General features: G+C 50.3%; 6 protein-coding genes across 6 annotated transcripts; 2 read left to right on the plus strand and 4 right to left on the minus strand.

Annotated features, from left to right (window-relative positions):
• Positions 1–1,504: 1,504 nt before the first annotated feature.
• On the minus strand, positions 1,505–4,340 carry BO85DRAFT_99132 (alpha,alpha-trehalase). Its single transcript, XM_025665833.1, has 5 exons — positions 4,082–4,340; positions 3,934–4,009; positions 3,737–3,858; positions 1,936–3,674; positions 1,505–1,866 (listed from the first exon to the last, which is right to left on the minus strand). The coding sequence occupies exons 1-5, from the start codon at positions 4,205–4,207 to the stop codon at positions 1,740–1,742; spliced, it is 2,190 nt and encodes a 729-aa protein (XP_025512682.1). The 5' UTR covers positions 4,208–4,340; the 3' UTR covers positions 1,505–1,739.
• Positions 4,341–5,396: 1,056 nt separating this feature from the next.
• On the minus strand, positions 5,397–8,131 carry BO85DRAFT_378545 (putative potassium uptake transporter; the record flags this gene model as incomplete). The annotated part of the gene is made up of 11 exons (XM_025656302.1): positions 5,397–5,673; positions 5,729–5,772; positions 5,824–6,538; positions 6,595–6,709; positions 6,770–7,102; positions 7,154–7,195; positions 7,249–7,382; positions 7,442–7,631; positions 7,702–7,838; positions 7,918–8,038; positions 8,095–8,131. 11 exons carry the CDS (start codon positions 8,129–8,131, stop codon positions 5,397–5,399), a joined length of 2,145 nt encoding a protein of 714 aa, XP_025512683.1.
• Positions 8,132–8,924: 793 nt separating this feature from the next.
• On the minus strand, positions 8,925–10,284 carry BO85DRAFT_452199 (short chain dehydrogenase/reductase family). The gene is made up of 4 exons (XM_025660767.1): positions 10,019–10,284; positions 9,711–9,945; positions 9,333–9,636; positions 8,925–9,268 (listed from the first exon to the last, which is right to left on the minus strand). Exons 1-4 carry the CDS (start codon positions 10,046–10,048, stop codon positions 9,049–9,051), a joined length of 789 nt encoding a protein of 262 aa, XP_025512684.1. The 5' UTR covers positions 10,049–10,284; the 3' UTR covers positions 8,925–9,048.
• Positions 10,285–10,324: 40 nt separating this feature from the next.
• BO85DRAFT_99706 (deubiquitinase OTU2) lies at positions 10,325–11,780 on the plus strand. Its single transcript, XM_025665836.1, has one exon. The coding sequence runs from the start codon at positions 10,750–10,752 to the stop codon at positions 11,752–11,754; it is 1,005 nt and encodes a 334-aa protein (XP_025512685.1). The 5' UTR covers positions 10,325–10,749; the 3' UTR covers positions 11,755–11,780.
• A 26-nt stretch (positions 11,781–11,806) lies between these two features.
• Positions 11,807–13,002, minus strand: BO85DRAFT_99434 (putative thiol methyltransferase). Its single transcript, XM_025665834.1, has 2 exons — positions 12,298–13,002; positions 11,807–12,216 (listed from the first exon to the last, which is right to left on the minus strand). Exons 1-2 carry the CDS (start codon positions 12,799–12,801, stop codon positions 11,860–11,862), a joined length of 861 nt encoding a protein of 286 aa, XP_025512686.1. The 5' UTR covers positions 12,802–13,002; the 3' UTR covers positions 11,807–11,859.
• Positions 13,003–14,232: 1,230 nt separating this feature from the next.
• BO85DRAFT_471055 (MFS transporter) lies at positions 14,233–16,385 on the plus strand (the record flags this gene model as incomplete). Its single annotated transcript, XM_025662443.1, has 4 exons — positions 14,233–14,916; positions 14,977–15,876; positions 15,967–15,986; positions 16,089–16,385. Exons 1-4 carry the CDS (start codon positions 14,532–14,534, stop codon positions 16,383–16,385), a joined length of 1,602 nt encoding a protein of 533 aa, XP_025512687.1. The 5' UTR covers positions 14,233–14,531.
• Positions 16,386–21,961: the final 5,576 nt, after the last annotated feature.

Below are 21,961 nucleotides of genomic sequence, written 5' to 3' on the forward strand. Positions count from 1 at the left end.
CAGTAGTAGTTGGAATCAATTGTATGAAATAATTCTACTTGCTACATTTTTATTTTCTTTCTTACGAGAATTAACTGGATACTTCAGTGTTCTCATCTCAACTCCTATAACATACTAGCAAACAAGAACCCACCCTCTTCCCCAAGGCTACATAGCATATCATCCAAACTATCAATGTAACTACCTAGCTACTACTTACCCCATAGTAACCATAACAATCTGAGTAAATGACGTTGTCCACCTCCCAAACATACCTAAGTAAAGTAAGCATGTGCCTAGCACCAACTGAACTTGACAACAACCACCACCTCCGACTCTACCCATTTACAATACCATACCACTCCCGTCCTCCCATCCTTCCATCCTCATAGGCTCAGTCCCCTCCCCCACCCCGTATCCATACCCCTCAGGCATCAATACAACAACGGGGAAAGAAAATCAGCCTCGGCATCCCGCCACCCAATCAGATGTCCATCTCATAGCCGATCCACGTAGTAGCTGTCTGTCCCTTCCGTATAGTCTTCTTCATAGTAGCCTTGAGGGGCCACGCAAGGTCGGGAAGATAAGGAGATGGTGTTCCGAGTATTTCTACAAGTCTCGTACTTGTTGTTGTTGTATGTGGAGGATTTCGGACGATGGCCGAGAAATATTCATCGGAAGTTCATGGATGGATGGATGAATGTAATGTAACTTGAGGAAGGAATGCGTGGGTTGTGTTTCGGAGATGAGTAGCTCTTGTGTTTTTTTTTTGTCTACAGGGATAGTAGGTTGTAGTTACATAGTATACTTGTTATTGTAAGAGGGTGTGTGTGCAGATCTACTCCGTATACAAACAAAGGTACACTGCTATCAACTGGGGTGGACTGGTTAGTATTCGGAGATTCAGGGGGCTGATGCATGGAGCTTTTCAGCTGGGCTGGGCTGGGCTGGGTTTGGGGGTTGGGGTTGGGGGTTTCGGGGCTGCGTGGTCGTGTGTGTGTGTGTGTGTGTGTGTGTGTGTGTGTGTGTGTGTCAATTACTAGGTCTACCTACGGTGTGAGCTTGGGAAAAACGGATGGATAATTGGGAGGGATGGATGTCTGGGGGGAAAAAAAGGAAATAGCAATATTGGGATGTAGGTGTTTCATTCACATGTGAATTTGTCTGTGGGAGGTCATCCCATTCATTCATCTGACAGTCGTACTCAGACCAGACCCTGGATTGATCTCCGATCGTTGTTAGCTGCATCTGCTTACGGGGTAAAAGGAAAACCATCATCATCATTATCATCCAAATCCGGAAGAATGCATTAACTACTACGTACTATTTCTCGTTACTACCTAAATCGTTTTATCGTGGACTTTGTGGCTGGAAACGCAAACCCGAACAATAAACATCAAAAATAACAATAACCCAAAAGAAAACGAACGCCACATTCAAGAAGATTCGTCACTTCTACTCGGGATATGTCCACCTCGGAATAATAACAACCTCCCTTCTCTCTCTCTCTCTCTCTCTCTTTGCATCAGCATAAATCAACTATAGAGTCAACTCAATCATAGCAGGCAATGCATCCTCTATAACCAAAAAGCCAAGATATCCCCTCGTCCAACCGATTCTAAAGCTATAGAAACTGTGTCCGCATAACCCTTTTTCCTTTTTGTGCAGAAAGTCGACAAGTGCCACGACGGGCGAAAACAAATAGCCGCGCTAAATGCGATCATGCTCTCTCCTTTCTTTGTCATCCTCGGATTCCAATTTTAGTAGTCTTGGATAGCCACTGCTTTGTTGTACGTCTCGTACGGCGTAATGGCTCCCAGGGCGCGTCGCTGATGGGCATTGAGTATTTCAAGTCCATACACGTAGCTGGCGTTGACCCATCCGAACCTAGAGAGATGACCGGGTTAGTGTTGCGTTCGCATGGTTATTACTCATTAGGGAGGGAACAACGCTTACCCTTCGCGGGGAGCCCCCTTGAAATCCACACCTTGGTTGCCGTACTCGGCATCCACTCGGTGTGGGTCAATAGGCCGGGTGACGTCGTACTTCTCGACCACCACGCCGTTGAAATCGACAAAGGCCTTGGTGATCATATACAGCCACTTGTATGCCAGACGCTCGGCTTCCTCTTGGTAGCCATAGCGCATCAAACCTGTCCACGCCAGCATCTGCTGGGGTGCCCATCCGTACGGGTAATCCCATTGCCGGTTAGGCCGATCCAGGCCAACGGCACCCCGAGATTCTTCAGTTCCCGAGACCAGGCCTCCGTAGGCCTCGAACCGCTTGAGGGACTGCACCAACTGCGATGCTTGGTGGGGTGTCGCGAGACCAGCCCACATCGCCCAATAGGTGGTGGCACTCTCGTACGAGGTGCGCTCCTGCTTGGCAGTATCGTAGTCGAAATACATTCCCTTCTCCTCATCCCAGAGGTAAGTGTCCATACGCATCTTTCTTCTGCGTGCGCGACGGTCCCAGACCGAGGATGACTCGAATTGAATATCCTGGGTCGACGCTGTCCGGAATTCCTGGGGGATCTCGAGTTTGTCCTTGAAATAGGTGCGGATGATACGGGCAATGTCCACCTCGTACTTGTACAACAGTGAGTTCAGATCGACGGTAGCCAGGTTGGCACAGACTCTCTCCAAACGGTAGCTGGTGTCATGTCCCGACTCTCGCACGGCCCTGTCGTGCAGGAAGTACTCGTCGAGCTCTGGCTCCAGGATCTTCTTTTCGTTGTAGGCCTCAACAAATTCTTCAAAGCTCATGCCGTGCTTCTCGGCATACGGAGTCAGAATATGAAGGAAATGAGTCGGCTCCGTCTCCGGGGGCACTCCTTCACCTTCGGGGCGATATCTGGACAGACCAGAAACCGGATCATATCGCGGCTCGGCCACCCAAACGCTATAGTACTCCTTGATTGCGGCAAGCGTCGCATTACGAAGGAAATCCATAGCATCAGGCTCGTTCTTTATCCGTTCATAGACACGCAAAGCCATGTCGGTCAAGAAAGGAGGCTGAGAACGCATGAGGTAGTACGAACGATTTGCGTTCAAGATCTTCCCGTAGTGCTTGATGCAGAAACAGAAGTTGATCACCATGCCTTTAGCCAGGTCAACTCTGTTGCTGACCAGCAGACCCAGAGACATCATATAACTATCCCAGTTATATAGCTCGTTGAACCTTCCTCCCGGGACCACGAAAGGAACTCCACTATACTCGGTCTTCCCCGTGGCTTCATCAACCTTCTTCTCCATGGCCAATGCCAGAAGACCTGGCTTGTCATTCAGTTTCCTGGTATACTCCGGAGTAATATTAGAGTCCAACAGCTGCACATCAAGGCGCAGCTCGGGATGCGCTTCCGCAATGCCCTTGTAGTACTCGAGCTGCTCCGGGGCTCCCGGAGGGACGTAGACCCGGGGTCGTGGGTCGTCTGTCCAATCCTTGGGATCGCGACCAGCTTCAGCAATATTATGTCCATCAATACGCCGTGTCAGGGCGTTCCAGAAGGAGTTCTTGATGAGACGAGAGAGCCGTGCGACAGGGTTCTCACTGAGACGGGCTTCATCGAGAACAATATGTTTCCGACCGTAGTCCTGGGCGATTGTGAGCTCCTGAAGGAGGTTGGAAAGCATATATGTTCCTCGCAAGTCGTATCGGTTGTATCCCGAAGATGCAGCGGTTCCCACGGAGAATACCTGCAAGACAGTGCATTAGTGACTCGAGTGGCCGTAAATTTTCGATATCCGACCACACATACCTTGGGGCCCACATCTTCTATCGTTATCTGCATGTTCCGATCTGTGTCTTCCCGCTCCAACAGACTGTGGAGCGTTGTGTCAACGTCAATGAGGAATTTGCGGGGAACGGCCGGTGTCTCATCTGTATACCCCGCGGGTTAGCCCACAATCCCTGGATAACATTTGGTAGATTGATCTTTCTCCTCTTTTAACGTACCATGACTCGCTCTTCTTGCGGGGAACTGGCCTCCGAGAAATTCTTGAATGTCATCTCGATTGAAAGATTTGAGAGTCTGTTTACAGGCGTGGGGTCAGCACAGCTGATTCTCAGCTTATCTTAGGGGAGCGATGGAATCCGGACGTACCGAAGAGAAGGCCCGCTTACGGTCTCTCATGCGAGCAATGTTATCCTCATCGCCATAGTAAACGTCGGGATCGGAGAATGGATCGAGAGACGTGTTGCGTCGATGCTGAGCACTGGGCGAGCTCATCGTCGGGAGATTGTGGGATGGTAGATAGAAGAGACGTTCGATGACAGGCCCGACAAACGAAAGGCTAGAGCGAAAACGGGGGATCCGAGCAGGGGTGGATGGATGGATGGGTTAAGGGGTGACACTGCGACACCAATTATTGAAGACGCTAGGCCCGTTCGTGGCGCTGTAACTCTTATTGGACTCGAGACGGTGCTCAAGTAATAAAAAAACACAAAGAGGTTGCTGCTCTTCGTACCTCAGACAATTTCGCTAAAGCTAGGTAGGATGGTAGGACAAACAGTAGGGTACTGGGTAAGTAAGAGGATTGAGAGACAATGCAAGTACACGACAAAGGGAGTTTTTTCGTGTAAGATGGATTGGCCACCAGCGGCGGTTCAGCTCCCGTGCGATTTGGGGGGGTACGTCACAACACCCGGTCTTCGGTTTGGCTGGTTCCTTTGAAGGTTTTTGTTTGTGTGCAATTCGGCGGTGTGTAACTCTCAATATATACTGGTTGAGATTGAAAACTTAAGAAAGAACAAAAAGAGGAAAAGTAGTCTCAGTCTGTTGAATTTGTACTCTTCGCTAACAGGGGGGAATTTTGATTATCTATTATGATTATAATTGTTATTTCTTGCCCGGATTGAGCGGCAGCACCCAACAGCATCCCATCGATGTAGAGAATGAAGTTCCCTTGGAGACTATGACGCCACGGGCCCGATGATGTCGCCGCTCCACTCAATAATTCCCCCCCTTCGGTATTTCGCCCGGCTGCCTCCGACCTACTTGTGCTGCATTGAATGGACGCTGGAGATAAATTGTTCGACAATTCAGGCCAAAAAAAAAAAAGAATTAAGAGAAAATGTGAAGAACAAAAAGGAGTAATCCAGGGAAAAAAAAGCAATTACTGCCAGATAACGAGTGGTCACGAGGACCAAACCAATAAAGCAAAAATGAAGGAGGTCTGTGGGTCTCCGCGGCATCTGTTGGTCGAGCTCTTGACGTGGCACTCGATAGATATATCTCTAGCAATGAAGCACGCAGCAACAATGGAAGTGGGATGATCTTTCAGTCTATGTACATTCTAGATCTTCTTCGGTGTGGGACAGCCTGTCCACACCCAAGACTCATTAACCTTTCACCTCCCCCGGCAAAGCAAGAAAGCCTGAAGAGAGTCGCCCAAACCCAAAAGACAAAAGTTTTTCTGCTATCTGGTATGGGCTTTCTTCATCTTCATGTATCTGCTGTCCGTCGGATCCATACTGCGGATGCGTGGCAGGGAGATACTTGGTCGAGTTTCAACTTTATCATCCTCCACAAGGCGGTTGTTGGGGATGAGGATCGCGCGGTCGAGCTGATATGGCAGTCCACGGTGCCGTCCACGAATCATCATGGCACAGATGACTATCTTACTGAAGATATCGAACTGAGCGCTGAAGGAGGTGGAGGCGGTCGGGTATCCTAGACTTAGGCCGACGTTTCCGCTGTGCATACGTTAGGTACATCTACGCGCAGTAACCATGGCGTGGCTATACTCACTAGGCTGAGACGACTTCGAAAAATATCGCGAACACGGAGAATGCCTGTTGTCCAGGTCAGAGCGATGCTTCCAACGGTCAAGGAATGTCACAAACCGGCTTCGTGGGGTCCATTATTTTCCCCGACTCTGCAATGCAGATGCACATGATTCCAAGGAAAATATACCACAAATCGAAGCTTAGTTGGTTTCGCATGTGCATTAAGACGTATCTCTTGCCGTCACCTTCGTCCATATCGGTTTCTGATGAGAATACCCCGATTGATTTTTCTTCATAGATGTTGGAGGCTCGTACACTGATAGCGATAGGGAACACCGAAATGTACATCATGACGAGTAAGCTGAATTGGACTGCCGGGTTCACGTCGGCAAGGTTGAACGATGCTGTCCCTGTGTGCCGTGAAGATGCTGACTGAAAGATAGCTGCCGCCACACGAGGTCCGCCAGGGAGATCATTCACCGCAGGGTTGTCGAGATCAAGAACCAGGATCAAGAGGACATCAACAAAATTCAACACAAAAATTATGCCGAAAAGGATCCATGTTGGCTTGCTGCGGAAGAGGAGCAAGTAGCACCGACGAGGGTACTTCAGCAAGAACTCCAGGGGCTCCTTAAGAGAAGAGCTCTCAGGGATACACTTGGACATGCCCCAGATGAGAAGTCGGAGGCAGCAAGGATATAAAGTGTTTCCAGCGTAAGCGAGAAAACTCATGATTAGCATAGGAAACACGGCATCATTGAATGATATCATGGAATCCGGAGTAAGTGTAAGTCCTAGGTTGCTAGTCATCGTCTGAGCCGAATAAATCGCCCTATAAATATTAGAATATACAGATTGCCTGTAAGATTCATATATACCAGGACTTACCACCAGACTTCATTTTGACCGCATTCGTCGAGGTAGTCCCTATACTTGCGATTCGAATGCAAGATCCAAGGGACAAGACACACCACACCAAACACATGAAGCCCAACAAAATAACCTTTTGATGATAGATGAGCCTGCTGAACACAGAAGAGGGAACAAAGCTGTTAATACGCACCGATCACGATTTTGAGGAGTAGCTTTAAGCTTCGGTACTCGATGCCACCAAGTCGCTCTCGGTCTGCAGCCGTCAGGTTGTGGAACTGCGAGTTCCTTCCAAGTGTCGCTTGTACGGAAAGATCCGGGAGGTTTGCGTCCTTGGAGAGAGATATGGCCGGCCGCAGAGATGGCTCTCGGGCTCTGCTAGGTTGTTTCCCGATCACGAACAGAGAAGATGCTACCCGCTCGAATGGCAAGCCACTTGTAGCGCTTCTACCATTCTCAAGGAGGTCATCCGTATTTTCAGAGTTTCTCCGCTCAGTTTCAGCGTCCTCATCTTCCTCTTCGATGACTGCCTGGTGTCAGACTGATCGATTGCAACAGAGCGTGTAGTCAGGCTTACCGTCCTTACCCGGTCCTCGTTGGACTTCTGCTATCGGCACCCCTATTTCCTGTAAGCTATTGCCTGGCCGTCAACGCGCCATGAAATTAAGGTACCTCTGTCACGCTCCTGCGGCGAAGGGATGTAGAGCGCCTTGGTAGTGTCCGCAAAGGAGATACTCCGCGATAAACCAGCTGGATGTGGATCTGAGCTGTCGTTTTCAGGTCGTACTCTTCCAGTGCTTCTAGGCCTATTTGGCGATTAGAAATGCGATTCATAGCGACATCAAGTATCGGGCCACGTTCTCACCTTTCGGGTACCACATGACCAATTTTAGAGCCAACAGAGCGCTGGCCATCGTCGACATCCTTCTCTGTTGAGTCACCTGGTACGGTTTCTGACGTAGTAGGCTCACTCTGCCTCCGGGGATGCGCTTCAGGGTCATAGCGAGTGGAATCATAGTTCGATGGGTTACTCTTTCGATCAAGGACACCAGGTGCTGTTGAAGTTCACCGCATCAGTGAGAGTAAACATCGAGCAACCTAGCACTAGCTCGTGGAAGTACCTACCGATTTCTTTGAGGCGTTTCTCGAACCATAGCAAGCGGACAACCACCACCAGAATATTGATAAATCCGAGGTTCGAGACTATTGGAACAAAGTAGATGAAGAGTTGCTGATAGAGCTTCAAGTCCTTAACGTCGACTCTAAAAAATAATATCCACGTCAGACTATGCTCCTATGAGCCGACGGTAAGTGGCACGAATAAAGAAATGATCGACTAACGTGTTCAGCCCTGACTCGGTCGAAGAGCTTACACCGAAGAAGTATGCATCGATGGCGCGGAGATTACCGTAGGGGTAAAGAACGACCAATCCCAAAAGTCCCAGGAAAAGAATATATGCATCTGTCCCAGTATATGAGCTATTTGTGCCACCAATATTGCAATGATAGTCAACGCACAATGTAGAGTGATGAAATTAGCCTGCAGCTTCCACATACTGCGTCGCGGCAGGTATGCTCATAGATCGGGAATAAAACGATTCCGGCGCGGTAAGGGACAAGCCAATCACGGATACCAGCATGCAATGACTGAAGCGACGAAACTAGAAAAGATTAGTTTACCCAAATTCGACAGCAATCTCTGACTCTTTACCGGGACTAGGATCTTGGGAGAGCCCGCTGTGAGATCTTTATTCTGTGCCAATAGAGCCCCACGTTGATAGAGTGAGCGATTTGTCCGGACCAATACCGTTCCAGAAAATCACGACCCCACGCGATCGGTCACCAGAGCTTAGATGGAGGTTGTATAGATGCACCTTTGCGATATAGGAGGGAATTTTCTGAGCCAACGGTTCTTAGTGCACACTAGAAAAGGTGGCTGACGGCGAGCGAAGATCGCCGCAGCAACCTTCGGCGTGGAAAATGCAGAACACCAGGTTGCTTTTTCGATGTGCGCTGACTGGAGTAGACGATCACTGGAGATGAGATTGAGATTGTCAGAAGGCAAGGCAGGCAAAACGCCAACCATTCGCATTACTAGTGGAAGGTTTGTTGAGGGAGTGAATCCCTTCAGCCATGTTCCTCCCAATGATGAGAGTTACCCGCTCAGCATGACATCCTCCTTTGTCATATGCCAACCATGGGATGATGTCAAGCTCGTTGTTCAGCCTCCGGTCGTATTGCCTTCCTTCATGGTAGGAGAGACAAGATGGGTGGCTTGGACTAAGTTTTGAACATTATAATTTGCATGACTTGGGCACGGACTGCCAGGTCTACCACGGATCAAAAAGTTTAAATGAGACAATTCATTAGTTGGGTTGGACCTTCTGTATGTAGGCTTAGATCAACTCTGCATTGCATACGCATACATGGATTACCCCGAGTATTCATTTCATCCTGTTTACAGCTTACATTTCAGAGCTTCGCTGCGATTACGCTACCGCCGTCCAGAGTGATAGTCGCTCCATTCACATACGAGCCGGCGCGGCTGCTCAAGAACAAGCATGCACCTGCAACATCCTCCGGGGTACCAATACGACCCAAAGGAATGCTTGCCTCGATTGTCTCCCGATGCGCTTCCAAGGTGGCAGCCATCATCTTGCTCTCGAATGGGCCACAGGCCAAGGAGTTTGATCTGCGGGTAGTGCCGGGTCAGCCCAAGCGCCGTCGATAAGCGATCATATGGGAGTTACACATACGTGATGTTCCGTCTTCCAAGGTGGTGTGCCAAAACACGACTCAAATGGTGCAATCCAGCTTTACTGGCACTGTAGGCAAAGGTTTCCAGAGCCGGAACCCTTATGCCATCAACGCTACCGATGTTGATAATGCGAGCCGGGTCGCCAGATGAGCCGGCTTTTTCCAGTAGAGGGGTGAGAAGCTTGGTAAGGTCGAACACACGATGAAGATTGAGGGTGAGAACTCGTGTCCAGGCAGACGAAGGGTATTCGTCGTACGGGGCGCCCCAGTTGGAACCCGAGTTGTTGACAAGAACATGCAGCTCTGGGAATGTGTTAAGCTAGAGCACGTGGCACTCCCTATCCCCTAGGGAGCTGCACTCTAGGGGCTAGACTTACTACTCTCACGCTTAGCAATCTCTTCAGCCAATCTCTTGACTTCCTCTTCTTTATAGAAATCGGCAGGGATAGCATAGGCCTTGCCCGTGCCAAGTGCATTGAGCTCGTTTACAGCTTTATCGCAAGACTTGGCGTCGCGCGACGAGATATAGACAGTGGCGCCATTCTTTACGAAGCCTTCTGAGATCATCCGACCGATTCCTTTGGCGCCACCAGTGACCAGCACGACTTTGCCCTAATCGCATGGTTAGATCTTCAGCTCAGCTGTACAGGCCGAGTCCTCTATTCTGCATCTCCGCAGTACGCACCTTGACGTCGAACAACTTTTGAACGTCCATGATGATGGTGTGTGTGGTGAATATCGTACTGAAAAGCCAGAGAAGCTCGAAGAAGTCAGTTAAATAAATGGATGACCGATTGCAAGAAACTCAGTCAGCCGCACGTGTGAGGTCTGGACAGAGACGCTGATCTACCCCTTATAGATATTACCTATACCGCCTGGGGGTCCGCCCGGGGATAATGGGGGATACCCGAACAACCGGGGATCAGTCTACAGTGTCACAAAAAATACCGAGGTTGGGCGGAACGGAAGAACAATGTTGCAGTGTTTCTGGAGTGATTAGTAGTGGCTTGCATGACATGTCAGTGGCAAGAGCCAGCAGGAGTTCAGTCAGTACGGAGTACTGTAATCATAAAGCTGGTAGAGACACCTGAGGCAACTTCTCATCATTGCCGGTATCTTATCTCCTCTCGATGGTTGTTTAAAGTAGCCGAAGAGCGACCAGGGGATTATATGCCTTAGGCATCAACACCGAAGGGCCCGATCGGGTGATCCAGAAAAGGTCACGACAGGCTTTGGCGGGGCTGAGCTTCATCCCACTCGTGCATGGTCAGCATTGAACTTCCTACTCTGTCACGATACCCTTATTTGTATTTTTGCATAGCTGCCCTTCGCGTTCATTCAGCATCTTGGTTCTCGACATTCTTCTAGAATCATTCATAGAGTTTCAGTTGGACCAGCGCTCCCACGTTTTCCAGGATGGAGGAGCTACAAGCTAAACACCGCAAGGAACAAAAAGATCTCCAGGCTCGAATCACTCAGAAGAAGAAGTCCGCCACGAAGAAGACTCGCAAAGGAGTTAACGATGATTGCGAGAGGCTCCAAAGAGAGCTCTCTGAGCGGCAACAAGCCGAGATCGCGCAACTAAACGGCGAATCAGACCAGCCTGTGGATGGCATCGAAGACCTCAGTTTGAACGAATCAAGCGAAGGGGACCGAAACACTGATGAGGCTGGTGACTCGCCCGATCAGCAAAATGCAGATACCCCGTCGGAGACAACGACATCATCGCCTCAAAGCTCTACCCCCGCTACCCCGCAGCCCTCCGGTCCTCGTCCCAAGAAGCCCAATCGTCAGAAGGCCAGATTGGCACGTCGTGCCGCGGAACAAGCAGCGCAATCGGCGATTGCTGCGGAGGAGGCTGCAAACCAGACCGATCATCGTGGAAATGAGAAAGAGGTCATGGAGGGCGTGTTCAAGCGCTTACAGTTGAAGGAGGTTGACATAAACCCGGATGGACACTGTCTGTTCTCTGCCATCGCATGCCAATTGGACGAGCAAGGCATCGGTCTGAAACCTGACCCGAAGAGGATGATCCTTCAGCCTCCAACTCAGTCTCGCATCGATACCGTGGCTTCGCCTAAACATGACGGCTATCGGGCAGTTAGAGCTGTGGCGGCAGATTTCATCAGCGATCACCAGGACGACTTTGCACCATTCATGGAGGAGCCTTTGGACCAATATACCAGGAAAGTCAAACTGACAGCCGAATGGGGCGGACAACTGGAATTGCAAGCGATTGCCAGGGCATATGGCGTCGAGATCAATGTCATCCAAGGCGATGGGAGAATCGAAAAGATTGAACCGGGTGATGTCGAAGAGCCAGGCGACGAAGAGGGAAGCAAGCGGGTCATCTGGTTGGCTTACTACAGACACACATACGGACTCGGGGAGCATTACAACGCACTCTCCAAACATACATAGAGAAGCGTATAAAACAAACAAAAAAGTCAATCAAAGATTAGGCTATTGACCAATCAAGGCAGTGACTCCCATCCCGGCGATACTTCATCTACCGCGGATATGGCCTTACCGGCGGCGCCAGATCGATACTCGGTCTTGAACCTCCCCATTGGCATCCTTGCCCACCTCATGTGTTCGGGCAGGCTGCCAATAAGCCACACGTTCCAGTCCTCGCTCGCTTGGCTCACGGAGAGGGTCTCCTCTGCATCGACCCTGGGCATCATAAGAGACCTTCTCTCCCGGGTGGCAGAGATGCTCCATGTAAGCCTCCGAGGAAAGACCAAACGGAGGGCCCGGGAGCAATGGGTCCTTGTGTCTTGGGTATTCCAAGCAGATCAAGTTCCCATGTGGCGAAGGGGCTAATAGCTGAGTATGCCGGAGCGCCCAGTCAGGTCGCATGGACGGGCTCAACGCGCAAAAGAACTACACACGAAATCAGTAATCATTCATCTAGAGAACCACCCGTAGACCGTCGCCTCCCTCTAGCGACATCATAAAACTCACCGTATAATCATAAATCAAATCAAAAGAATTCAACCCCAGTCCCAACCCCTCCAACCAATCATCCTTGAAGAAATCTCCCTGCACGAACACCACCTTTCCCCTACCAACCTCCTCATCTCTAACGGGATACTTAGCACTAGTAGTACTCTCCTTCTCCTCCCGCCTACACGCCTCAACCGCCGCAGCACTATACTCCAACCCATACGCATCATACCCGAAACTCGCCAACAGAAGCACATCCACTCCCCTCCCACAGCCCGGGACTAGCGCTTTCTTGCGGTACTTCTTCCCCTGCGCGTCCGTGGCGATGGCATTGCCAATTGTACCTTGACGCTGCGTCAGGGTATCTTCTAAAGCTGGATTCGGGGCGCCCTTGTCCCAAGGAGGAGTGGGGTTTGCGTTCCAGATTTCGGCCCAGCCGTCGACGTATTTCTCGCCGGGGTATTTGGCGAGCGTGTTGTGGACGGATTGTTGGGCTGCTGTCAGGGTGGGTTGGTCGGCCATGGTGGATTGATGATGGATGCTAGGTATGAAGATAGGTACTGGTAGGTACTTTGGATGTACGAGGTAAGTAGGTGGTGAGTTATGTTGTCATTCTAGTTGGGTTCGTATTTCTGGAACTGTCTATGAGGTTGGTTGGCTTTCTGGCTCGGACGTGGGGCAAATGAGTGAGCCGGCGGGTCGTGCTGGAGTGTATCCACTGGGCTGGAGGGAGGGTTTTGTCGTCCATAGATGGCTGTTGCTTGGAGATAGACTTGGATGTTGCAGATGTACTGTCAACATGGATAGCTACGTTCATTGTACTGTTCAGGCTGCTTGAGTGACATCGTTGCTGCTTGGGGGTTTCCCGAAAAAGGGGGGTTTCCTAGATCTCATAGTAATACCCTTTGACATGCTTAGTTTGTCATCAGGAAAGACGGTCCATAGAGCGATAGTCGGAGCAACGTGAATCTGAAGGAAGCAATCGATATCTGACTGCAAGAGAGGATATTGCGAAAGTATTGCGCTGGAATAGTGTCACGGGTGCTTTACTTCTCCCCGACATGACGATCAATACCAGATAGAGGACCCCGAGAGCCCTTATCAAGGAGCAATCTAGCTCCATCACATCATTGATGTCAATTATCATTTACTTACGGTTATACTCTCGAGCCTCAAAGTCTGAGCACCTGTGATACTGTGTACCATGTGCAATTCGGATGTTCATACTGTTTCCCTTCCTGTTCCTCATGCTATGAGTCCCCACTACCGAGCGGGACATTTAACGTCCGGCTATCTAGCGAGGCTTGACCTCGGCAAAGCACCAATTAGTGCCAAATCAGGGGGCGGAAATGACCGCCATCGGATGGGACGGCACCAGTTGGTTGGTCTCTGACTGGCTGGCCCTGAATTTGGCTTTGCCCCCTAGAGTATGGAGGGAGGGTTAGATGCTGCTTGATTCATGGGCTTAGCACACTGACGGGGTACCTGGTCATTAATTATGGAGCAAACTACACAGATGTCAGACAGTATTTTGCAACCAAAAGGGGTTGACTGCGGTATGCATACTGGCGCCTTGCGTGTGTAGCGGTGTACTACATGCTGCTTGTCAGTTTCAGCTAGATGGTGTCATTCTCTGGATTCTCGGGATGTTGAATCTCGGCTAGAGATACGTTTCTAGAATAAAGAAAGGAAGGTGTAGTGAAGAGATAAGAAACTGGGAAATCGAGCCTGCAGCCCGTGCAGGATCTACTATATCCTTTGTAAGCAGAATCGATCTATCAAGGAATCCTGGATTGTTGAGATCCAATGGCAGGTGCAACCAGAGCAAGTGGGGAAGGCACATACAGTTTCCTGCCCGATTAGGACGAACCAACCCCGGCTGATACAAACTAACTCATGAGCAAAGACGCACCCCAGTCTTCCTCCTCTTCTTTCTTACTCCAAATTTGATCGTTTCCAACTGTTTTATCTGGCCGACCAGCTCGTCTTCCACTCTCTCTCTCACCACTATTCACGTCTATACTTACGACTTATTGACAGTCTATAATGTTACTCAACCTTTATATCTCGTCTTAACAGTTTGTCACTAGCCCCGCCGGCAAGGCTACTAGTTAGCGCATGCTACTCTCACTTTCACACATGCATGATATTCTAGTCTATCCCGACCTCTTAGTGTGTTCTTTGTGAAACGAGCCCTATCGTGCTGCTTGGACTATTAGCCTCTCATATGGAAAAGCAGTACGGAAAGGAAGATGGCGACAGCAACAAATGGTATCCCTGATGCCGACTTGGTGCAGACTTCCCCAGCTGGTCATACTCACCCTAATGCAATACGATCTAATGATGAGATGATTGACGAGAAGCGCGACCCTGACTCCATATCTCAAGGCTCTGACGACTCTCCCGTGATAGAAGGCAAAGATGAGGAATCACATGTTCGCACTACCTTTTCAGATGAAGAGAAAGAGGGTCCGATAGTGGTACCTAGATTGAAACGAAGGGGGCTTTTCGGTCAGCTCTCGTTGCTGGCTGAAGTTGAGAACCCCAAGGTATATCCGCGGAAGACGAAGTGGTTTATCACGTTCGTGGTAGCAGTGGCAGGAGCTGCAGCTCCAATGGGTAGCTCAATCTTCTTTCGTAAGTCGTCCATCTCTCCATTTCTGGCTCCATTTGGTTGTGTCCTTACATGAATGCCAGCCTCCCTTTCCCAAGTATCAATGGAACTGGGAACCTCAACAACCATAACGAATTTATCAATCTCCCTATACATGCTTAGTATGTCGATCTTCCCACTGTGGTGGTCATCTTTTAGCGAAAGATTGGGACGACGAACGATATACCTCGTTTCCTTCAGCCTCTTCGTTGTTTTCAACTCTCTCTGTGCCATCTCTAGTTCAATAGCTATGCTTATTGTACTGCGAATGTTGAGTGGTGGTGCATCTGCATCAGTTCAGGCTGTTGGTGCAGGAACCATTGCGGACCTTTGGGACCCCCAAGAAAGGGGACGTGCTATGAATATCTTCTATCTCGGTCCGCTATGTGGACCTCTGATAGCCCCAATTGTAGGAGGTGCTTTAGCTGAACGCTGGGGATGGCGAAGTACGCTTTGGTTTCTGGCCGCCTATGGAGGGCTCACCGTGGTTTTCATTTTTTTTGCCCTTCCAGAAACACTGGCAAACACGAAACTCCAGACACAGGAGGCGACTATCGAGCAAGAGGAAACTATTAGGCGTCAAGTGAGTCGAGTATCCTCTCGACAAGTCGTTCAGTTCACCACTAGGTGGTTGAAGGTCCTCAAGATGGTGTTTCTCGACCCTTTGAAGATCATTCTTTACCTGCGCTATCCTCCCGTTCTACTAACTGTATACTACGCAAGTATCACTTTTGGATCTCTTTATGTGCTAAATGTCAGTGTTGAGCATACATTCAGCGCTAGTCCATATAACTTCAGCACAATCATCGTTGGCCTGCTTTATATACCAAACTCGCTCGGATATGTTGTTGCTAGCACCTTTGGAGGCCGTTGGATGGATAGCATTATGCAACGGGAGGCAAAGAGAGCCAAAAGATACGACGAACATGGAAACTTGATCTATCGTCCCGAAGACCGGATGCATGAGAATGCCTGACTTGGCGCCATGCTCTACCCTGCTGGACTGATCTGGTATGGATGGTGCGCGGATCGAGGCGTGTTTTGGCTAGCACCGGTATGTTCTTGGATGTCTGACACAAAGGGTTTCACACATCTGCTGATGCTTATCCCCTCTGCTTCATGCACTTCATGGCATCTTACTGACAAGTTTGTGTAGATGATTGCCAATTTCTTCTTCGGCGTTGGATCGATGCTCATTTTCGGCATGGCAACGACCATGCTGACAGAGTTCATGCCCAAGAAATCCTCTGCAGGTGTTGCACTGAACAATTTTATGCGAAATATCTTCTCCTGCGTGGGCTCAGTTGTCACCGCCCCAATCATCGATGCCATTGGCAATGGATGGCTGTTCACCATTCTCGGACTGGTCGCGTTTGCAAGCAGCTCCGTCCTCTTCGTGATGAAAGTTTACGGGCCTCGGTGGAGGAAATCGATGGATGCTCTGAGAACATGACGTCCTTTATGACCAGTCTCGGTCATTGGTAGGCTGCGTTGGGTGCCAAACACTGTTACTTGGGTCTAGACCCTGTTGGTAAGTGTCGTGTTTTGTCAAGATCATAATAGACGGTTGCATAGAGTATTTCCTTGGCTTTCTGTCTCGGGGTATCTGTCGGGTTTCTTTTCTTTCTCGAAGTATCACGCCTGGTGGTACTAGGAGTCAAGTCCGCGTCGTTATGACAGGTGGAAGTGGCCTCGAATTCGCCAGAGAACAGTTACGTCTTGAGGATACCCAAAACTGCATGATATTTATTTTTAGACATGATGAAGCCCAAGTGAGGCCAGATGCCTCCTGCTAGGCTGTGGCGAACGACAGCTATCGCCTGGTTCGAAGGACAATAGAGCGTGGAGGACCAGATCAATAGAATAACCAAGTCAATAATTCATTGGATGAATTTGGGGTAGTGTCGATTCTGAGCCCGTGCATTGTTTCATAATAGGTCCCAGTGTCAATGTCACTGCCAACAGTGGTTACCCAAGCATGCGCAGACCAAGGCGAGTGTAGTAGATTCTGATAGCTCTCACGCTTCTGGTGATCCTACTCTAGCATCTTACACGGTGATTGGCAGCCAGAACTTTGACAGCACAGGCTGACCAGGTAAGCGCTCAAGCACAAAGTACGCGTATGGTTTTGACGGCAATTTCACCTGACGGGGCCACAGGTGGGGGATTAGCGGATGGAATGGACCAGCAATTCGTACCGCCGGGACGAAGCGGAAGCGTGCATAAGCGGTACCACCAGATGGATGGATTAAACATCGAGGCTATGGGCCAGGGATGGTGGTGAAATTCCAGCGGGGAGGCAGCCATATCCGGCCCGTTGCATGTTCCAGCGTGGGATGACACCGAAAGTATCGACTAGGGTTTCGGTGGTGGTCAGCAAATGGATTGCCGGAGACAAGAAGAAAGCACCCCATGATGGCAAAATTGTTAAACTTGCATAGAGAGAGAATGTCATTCTGTCGGACCTAGCATCTGCTATTGTGTGACCATCAATTCTTTGGGCGCCCGTCTGCTACGTGTAGATAGTAGTCTATACTGAGTACCTTACTATACGTACTTAAGTCAGATCTGCGGGCGATCTCGACCTGAACCTGACAGATTCATGCTGTGCTGGCAATAGAACAATCTAGTAAAATAAATGACACGCACATAACGATCTCGGGTATCTGGCTGAGTATGCTGAGTATCTGAGATGATGGGTTAAGGCAGTTGCGATGGCAATAGATAGATGAGGGGTTGTTGACGTGGAGGGTGTTTGTGCCAGAGGGAGAAGACATCGGTGCTGGCTGATTGGGGATGATTGGGAATTGGGGTTTGTATAGACCCGAGCGGGGGAGCCCATCAAAACACAACACTGTCTGCGCGAGCTGCAATGCTGGGCAGCTTGCCTGATGGGCAGGTAGCCAAGGGAGCAATGGAGGGTCTCGGAGGAATGGGGTTAGTTAGCATCACTATTTAGTGTGCTCCGTAGCTTGCAGCCATTTCCATCCATCTAATCACTAATGACGCCTCCTTCAACGGGCCTGGATGGGGGGCGTGCACTGGTAGCCACTCACCGGCTGCCAGAACAGCAATGCGCCTCACTTATCGGTGGATGCGACGAGTCCTGCTTCTTTTCTTGCCCACCGCCCATGATCTGGACCTTCCTCGGAATTATTGATTCAATCTCTCGATTATTCCTCGGAAGTAATCGCGATGCGGATTTGGGATGACAGATCTTCCCATCGTGGATCGGGAAAAAGTCATCAGGATTGGAGACACGATGGACAATTTCTTTACTTCCCATCTTCATGGTGCCTGAGACGAATTGACCTCTTCATGAATGAGATCATGAATAGTCAAGGCACTTGAAATGATTCAAGTTGAAACCCGATCGAAAGAAATTCCCACTATTCCTGGTTGGGCGGTCCAGTGATCTGCGGCTGCTGAATTGTCCGGTGGAGTTTCGAATCCGGCTTCACTTTCCCTCCTCCCCTCCCTCTCCTTTCCTTTCCTCACCATTCTGCCAGGCGTCTGTTTTTCCATTGATTCTTCTGGCTTGCTTCGTTTTGGCTTCGATGATTCTTCATCAGTACCAGAAGTACGAATTGACCAGGTTTCTGGAGATCTTCATCGCCCCCCTCTCGCGAACATCTTTCCCTCACCCTCCCCCCTGTCATCTCGGTGATGGGGAGTGATGCTGTTGTCGATGATTGATCGCCTATACCCACCGAACGGTGCACAGTCACAACAGTAATCCCTATCCATGGCCATAACATTCGCACCCTAGTTACACCCAACCACTCCTAGCTTTTTTTTCTTCCCTGGCCAGGGACCCAGTCTCGCTACTCACGTGCCATGCGTCTAATTTACTACTATTGCTGCACCAGCCGTTGGGCATGAATGATTATGATACTGGTGCTCCGGCTATGTTGATGAGGTACACTCGACAGGTCGGAGTAACCATGGGCAGCGCCCTTTTCACTTTCGATGGCTTCTTTTTTTTTTTTTTTTTTCTCCCCTTTCATTGCCCCGGATGCCGGCATGGTTGGCTGTATTAGAATGCTCACTCATTGGGCCTAAGATCAATCATTTGACCTTGCATGCTCAAGGCGCAGGTCTCTATCGACCCTCCGATTGCTTTTTCCTCTCCCACTGGGTTTACAATCCCGTACAAAGTACTTGCAGGGCATTGGCTAACCACGATACTTTTGAACTATCTATGCAATACTTCTGCCCGCAAGAGGCCAAATAAACAAAAGGAATTGACACCAGATGGAGAAAAAAAAAATTTAAATTACGGAAACACTTTTGATGGAGCTGTGGCACCACCCCCACCACACTAATGACACACCCTAACGGAGCACCCAATTCCCTGTGGTGTTGCTATCCTATCTGGACCACAATTGCCCATCCACTCCCCGCCACCACCTGCTTGCTAGTTGCGACTGCATGCTTCTGCTGCAGATGGTGCTCCGCCGGTTATCCCCTTGCCCCAGTGATGCTTCCGGAAGAGGACCCTCTTTCTATGTCCGTCCGGGAGGGCCATGGGGCCCGTGAGACGTGGCCCAATGATACGAGATGCCGTCGGGCAGTTCGTTCATGACGTCCCCAGCCCCAAGCCCGAGCCATTCCTGGACAGTGACCCATTGCACTGGATAGCGAATGCACTACTATACGTCGCCTCGTCTTCGTCCTCGAAAAGGAACCACAATGTTGTTGGCGGACCATCGGGCCTATGCCCTTTTTGCCCTTTGCGCTTCCAACCTCTCATACCCCAGCGTTTGCTTAACCCAGCAATTACACAGCACCCCTCGTTTCGCGTTCCTTTTTCTTGCGTTGCCCCTATTTTTGGGTTTTCTTCATTCGCCTTCCCCCCTGTCTTCTGCGCCTTGTCTAGACATTCGACAGGCATATGTCATATTTCCTTCAATAGATTTATATCCGCTTGTTACTCCCGTTTCACAAAGAGGTCATCAGAGACCCAAGAAACGCCACTGATCCGATGCCATGGGTAAAAAAGGAAACAACAAGAAAAAGAAGAACAACAACAACAATAATAATAAGCAAAGGCTCCCCGTAAACGACAATCAACTGTCCAAAGAGCAAACCCCCTCTCCCGATCCCACCCCAGAGGCACCCGTTGATGTCGGAGAAAATGGAGCAACGCCCGGTCCAGTATGCACAACTTCCCAAGTTTGAGTACCAGACTTTCGAGCGTCACTATCAGACCTTCGACCGTCAAACTTTTAGCTTTTCATATTACCCTGTCAATACTGCATCTACGGATCATCTGACGCCGCCTAAGGATCAGGACAATAACAACAACCCCGTCGAACCAGATAATGCCCCGGCCGCCGAGACTACCCCTACAGAAGGATCCGATAGTGCCCCTGCTGATGGTGGCTCAACGTCTCCCGAGTCTGAAGGTATGTTGTACCTGCCTGTGATGATACTACCTTCTGGCCTGAGACACTTGTTATAATGTCACCTCACGTGATTGTTTTTATCTCTTGCTTCCTTGTACTAAGCTTCATCAGGTGCCACCGAAGCAACAACGCCGCCAACAGAGGCTGAAGATACCAACGATACGACTGCTGAAACAAAAGAGGAAGGCGAGAGTCCCGCTCCAGAAGCAGACGAGTCCACCCCACCGCCGGAAAATAGTCCCCCCAGCGATCAACCTCTTGAAGATGCACCAAAGGACATAGAGCCGGAACCAGTCGAAGCAGACGCTGGGCCGGCAGATGTAAATGATACACCGCCCGAGGAGAACACAGAAGCCCCCAGCAATGGTATGCCTGATGTTGATCTCAGTTTCCAAAGTCAGCTGACCTTACACATAGAGGATGACTTTATAGAATGTGATCCTACTGCAGAACATGACAATGTCGAAGCCGAAAAAGGAGAAGCCGAACAACAAGCGGCTGAAGACGTTAAATCCGGGGATGAGGAAACGCCAGCGGAAGCAACGACGGCCGACTTGAACGACGTTGATAAGGACGGGGAGAACGCAACAGAACAGCCACCGGCAGAGAGTCAAGAGGGCGAGGCTGAGCCCCCTGCTGAGCTTCCTAGCAACGACGAGGGCAACGAAGCCAACAGCAGCGATGCATCGCCCGAAGAACCGGCTGCAGACACGGAGGAGGCTCAAGAGCATGAGGCTGAAGGACAACCCGAGCCTGCGCCAGAATCCACGGAAACCCCTGTCGCCCTAGAAGGACAGGAGAATCAAACTCCAGAGGAACAACCTAGTCCCGACACCACAGAAACTGCGGATGAAGCGCCAGCAGACGAGGGAACTCCAGAGCCGACAGAAGATTTAGCGGCGGATAATGCCAACGTTGAACCCGAAGCAGAGCCAGCAAATGCAACTGAAGAGGCACCGGAAGAACCGGCCGCTCCCCCCGAAGAGTCACCTGAAGAGTCCATACAGCCTGAAATAACCGATGAGGCCTCAGCAGAAGTTGACTCCGGCGAAGCGCCAGCCGAAGAATCTACCGAATCACCTGTCGCTGAAGAAGACTCTGCTGAGACACCTACCGAGACACCCGCCGAGACACCTGCTGAGGAAGCCGCTGTCGTGGAAGAACCCGCCGGAGAGAGTGTTGCAGAAGAACCTCCGGCTGAAGAGCCCACCGCGGATGATACAGCAGACGTACCGGCTGAGGAATCTACAGAAGCAGCAGAACCTGCATCCGAACCCGCCGCGGAGGAGCCAGCAAACGAGGGGGTACCTCCTGAGGAAGCCACGACTTCGGAGTCAGTCGAAGAGCCTACCAATGAAACTCCAGCGGCAGCGGAGACTACTCCGGAACCAGCAAGCGAGGATGAACCGGTAGATGCTCAAGAGCCAGCTGACGAAAAGCCGACCGAGGAAGTAGTTGCAGAGGAGCCTCCCGCGGAGGCCGTAGCAGAGGAAGTCCCGGCCGCTGAGGCCGCAGTCGAAGAAGCGACTCCGAACGAAGATGCCGAGGGTGCCGCACCGGAATCTGAAGAGTCTCCTGCTGATCTCGCCGCTGAAGATGCACCAACAGAAGAGCCAGTTCA

This window comes from Aspergillus piperis (genome assembly GCF_003184755.1).
Source record: "Aspergillus piperis CBS 112811 unplaced genomic scaffold BO85scaffold_18, whole genome shotgun sequence".
In the NCBI taxonomy this organism is placed as follows: domain Eukaryota; kingdom Fungi; phylum Ascomycota; class Eurotiomycetes; order Eurotiales; family Aspergillaceae; genus Aspergillus; species Aspergillus piperis.